Source organism: Alligator sinensis, unplaced genomic scaffold, assembly GCF_000455745.1.
Source record: "Alligator sinensis unplaced genomic scaffold, ASM45574v1 scaffold354_1, whole genome shotgun sequence".
In the NCBI taxonomy this organism is placed as follows: Eukaryota; Metazoa; Chordata; order Crocodylia; family Alligatoridae; genus Alligator; species Alligator sinensis.
This window is the reverse complement of record NW_005842200.1, coordinates 1036278-1040781: the sequence shown is the minus strand read 5'-3', so window position 1 is coordinate 1040781 and position 4504 is coordinate 1036278. Positions and strand designations below refer to the sequence as shown.

At 36.7% G+C, this 4504-nt stretch overlaps 1 protein-coding gene across 1 annotated transcript in view; it reads left to right on the top strand.

The window, feature by feature from the left end:
- LOC112550770 overlaps window positions 1-4504 on the top strand; it is a 74681-nt gene that overhangs the window by 36073 nt on the left and 34104 nt on the right. The window contains exons 18-19 of the mRNA XM_025207591.1: window positions 517-645; window positions 2509-2840. Of these exons, the coding sequence (XP_025063376.1) occupies window positions 517-645; window positions 2509-2840 (461 nt within the window). The remainder of the gene's footprint in view (window positions 1-516; window positions 646-2508; window positions 2841-4504) is intronic.

The following is a 4504-nucleotide window of genomic DNA, read 5'->3' as shown; positions in this document are numbered from 1 at the left end:
AGGAAAGTTGGTCTCTGAAAATACCGACATTGCTCTCCAAAGGACTATTTTAGAGTCAGAACAGAGTGTGAGATTCTTACATTTTGTATCTATATTCTGTCTTCATGTTCTGTGGTTACTTTTTCTTGTACCATTTAACTCTCTTGTGTAATGAATCTTTTCATGGTTTTATTTATTTTACTGACTGCCTGAGGTGAAAGTGATTTTCAAAGCAATTGTTCACTTTAGGCTTGCCCCTTTTACAATCCCCTATAATTTTATACAAACCAGGGTAAGATACCTAGTGCTATTGGAATTGCAAGGTCTAGTCCAAGGGCACATAGAAGTAAGCTCTCCTGGGATAAGAAGTTGTACAAGGGGCAAATTTTAGTCTATTCCTCAAAATAGTGAAGAGTAGCTTGGGGCCCTGGGAGCAACCCAACAGTGGTTTGTCACGGCTGTGTCCAGTGGTTTTATTAAATAATCAGAGGTTTCAAGATATGAAGTATTAAATGTTCTCTTTTGTTCTTAATTAAGGTGATCCTAAAAAATACCTGCACTTGCCAGCTCTGCTATCTCAGTGCCAAGAGTCTTCCATCCCTGTTCTTGTGCCTTCGACAACTTGTCTTCTGGCCCCTGGTGGCCTTCTTTGTGAACTTCTGCCAGGTAGGTGGGAAAAATACTTCTGAAATGTTTTGTAAAGGGTTTGGAGTTAAATTCTTTAGTCCTTACTTAATAGCCTGACTTTGGCAGGAGGTTTGTCTGAGTAAGAACGGTAGAATCAGGACCCTTATTAGCAATCTACCTCTTCTCTCCCAATTTAAGGAAAGGATCATTGTTCAGTGAGGTTATGACAATAAAAATTTCAGCATTCCTAGATTTTGAATTTTCGGAAAACTGACTTTTATTTTTATTTGCTGGTTGATAAAAAAAAAGATAAATCCACCAGTTGTAAGGCAGTGCTCTACTTCTGCTTTGTGCCATCAGTGTCAGCAAATTCCTTTCTTGTGTTATTTGTTCATATTAATTTGCCAGCAGTTCTGTTTTACGGCCAGCTGTTTGTTGAGCTTTTGAAAAACAGCTTAAAACCAAGGACAAAAGCCTTAGAGAAGATGAACAACTGAATATGAAAACTAGGCACAGGATTCTGAGTAGCATACCTCTCAATCTTCACAAAAATGGGTATAAAGTGACAGATCTGAACTAAGGGGGAGACAAAAAATTATTAAGCAGGAAACTCAGAATGCTGTGAAATTGGTTCTGACTGTGACCTAAGTTTCACGATTCCTTATTTCTTGAGGTAAATAATTTTTAACAACAAAAGCTAACTGAATCTGTGTGGCATTGCTTCTCTACAGAACTAATTATCATTTCTTACCCAGGGCTGTTGATTCCACTCCAGTGGCCTAACAACTGGGCCTAACAGCACTCAGCTTCACAATGCCCAAGTCCCATAACAGATGCCTCCAACTCGTTTTATCTTGCACTTAAAAGAAAAGATCCAAATTAGGATCTGACAGCTTTATTTGTTTAAAGTAAAAAAAAATTAGTCTCAAAGGTGCCACCTTGTCCTGCCTTCTGTCTTACTTCAGACTAACATGGCTAGCTTTACTGTTGCATTGTTGATATAAAATAATGAATAACGATGTATAATAATGAATTTATAATGTCCCAATTTTAACCTAGTCTCCTTTGTTAATTGTTCACAACGGTCTTAAACTCAAAGTTCCTCTTGAGCTGAAGTTTCTTGGTGACTATGCTTGGTCTCTGACCAAAGGGAGAGTTCCTGTGGAAAAATTAAAAAAAAAAAATCATTATTCCAAGTGTGCAAAATGCACTCCTGGAGAAAGTACACTTTCCCCACAACCTTTTCCCATCATTTTCCAATCAGAAGCTGTACCTTACTAGCTCAAAAGTGACTGACAACAGCAAGTTAAAAACCACATGATTATGTTGTAGGTTATACTGAATGCTAAGCAATAAGCCTGGTTTGAACACAGTTGCTTGAGTATTTCTGAAGTAAGGACAGTTTACATTTAAAATTGGAAGACAAAGAGAAGGAAAAAAAGTTGCTTAGGAAAATTTGATGCGGGTTGGAGAAAGACTAAGGTTATCTAAACTGTGAGCTTGTAACTGCTAGTATATGTGGATCCATAGGTTGTTTCAGTTTGGTGTTTTTTATCCACTTGACATTATATTTATATTTTGTATTAAGTGAAAAATACATAATACTAATAATAGTGTGAAGAGAAGGCCAGATTTAATGCATATTTTAGGCTTACCTCTACATTTCCTGAATTCTGCGCAATTGATTTCTCCATTATAAAATATTGAATTAATTATAGTGTTCCTGTCTAAAATACATTATAGTAGAAACCCTTGAGGAAACCTGAAAAAGACAGAAATATCAATCTCATCAAAACTTAATGTACTGGAAGCAGACAGTAATAGGTAATTACAAAAAGTGACCAAATTTAATTTGGGCTATTACCTAAGTCATTTAGAATTTGCACTCCCATGAACTCCTAGGTCATATGGACAAGATCACAGCAGTTGCAGAAACCCAGAAGGATCTCATGGTTGTGACAGCATCTCAGGATGGCACTTTGAAATACTGGGATTTGAACACTGGTAAAGCCACCTTCACTTTGTGCGGGGCTGGGAAGAACATTGACTCTATTACTGTGTGCCAAGAGAATAGGCTGGTTGCAGTGACTGAAAACAACTCCTTTAAAATCTGGGATCTTTCCCTGGGAAAAGTGATCTATAAAGCTGATGGTTTTCCAGACACTCCAATACTGACATCTGCAATGAATGGGCAATTCCTTTTGGTCTTTTTTGATGGAAGCCTGTTAGTCAAGGTGAGATTTTTTTTAATGTTCTCTGAATGAATGATAAGGACAACTTGGTTTTCAGTAACAGAACAGGCATTTTACAGAAGGTATTTATTCGTATAATAACAAATAGCCTTAAACATTTAAAATAGCATATCAGTGAGGTGAGTGCATACATACATTTTATGCTCTTTTAATTGGCTCAAAATAAAAAGATCACCTGAACATTAAAATGGGTAAATTATAATTTTTAAAGAGTATCCAAATATATATTAAACTTAGCTGTGTGACTGAGTGCTAATATGTATCCTGGAATGGGAGGATGACAGCATTTTGAGAAGACACACTGGAGCTCCTGTAAAAACTTGTTGGCATTCTGAATAGTTGTATTATTTTTTCAGGACTTACATGTCAGCAGACAATATGAACGTGGTGCTGAAAACGTGTACACATCATTAGAACTTGTGCTGTCCTGCAAGCTATGTACCTTTTTCAAGTTACAAATATAAGCATAAAGTTATGTGGAAAGGAAAGATGGGTGGAGAGAGCTAGATAATATTAATGGGAAAACCTATAAAACACGGTAATTCAGAAAAATACATTTGAGATGAGCAGGCTTCTGTGCTGGTAGGTTTTTCTGAACAAGTACCTTGTAAGCTCAGGTAAATGTTAGAATACTTAGTATTATTATGGCACTTTTCATCCTTGATGCACTGTAAACTCATTAGTCAATTAATCTCTCCTGTCCTTATTAAGTAGGAGAAACTAAGACAGAGAGGTTAAGTGACTTGCCCAGACAGCAGCTATATATACTTTCTATCACAACTGTGATCATAGAATTCAATATTGTCATAGAATTCAATATTGTTGCATATGATAATGTGCCAATTCTCACTTCAGAATAATTATTCTTCCAGGCCAATAACTTATGTAACTTTGGCCACTGACAGATACCTCAGAGGAAGGTGCAGAAATCCCCAAAATCCCTCCTCCTCTCCCTGACTCCCCCCAACAATTTGCTCATGGGATACTATTCTTCTTAACCATCTTCAGCTAATAGTTACCCTGTGTCCTGAAGAATGAGACTTTAATAACTCATTAATATTTAATCCCATCTAATAGAATCTTATGGATGATCTCCATATTTCAATATTTCAGGGAGGCTGGCTTATTTCTTTATTTAGTTTAACAATTAATCCAATTAAAACCCCCAGTTGAAAGATAGAGTGAGTAGATCTTCTCAGACAATTTCTACCCAAAGAAGATTTTCAATGATAACATGCCAGTGGAAAATAACCCACCAGAAAAGGAGACTTGCATTTAGGAAAGATAAAAAAAAATACCTGCAAAACTAACCAGTTGGTGTTAAATGAATAATTATGATGTGCAGTGTCCTGAGCAATTATTGAAATGTACTGCAGAGTTTTTAATGACTGGAAAGGGAAGAGGAGAAAACAGTAGCCTTTTGGGAGGCAGGTTAACCCAAATCCAAGATGACTCTGACTTAAAGATGCCCCCCAGTAATTAGATGCTATACATGGAAAATTATAAATTTGCTATAATTTTCTATGTATAGCATCTAATTATTGGAGGGTCATATTAAATGTGTTCCCTTGGCTTCTGCAACATGGAAAGCATCAGCAGTGGGGGCTAATGGCAGGGAGAACAGTGGGGGGGGGCAGGCAGTAAGA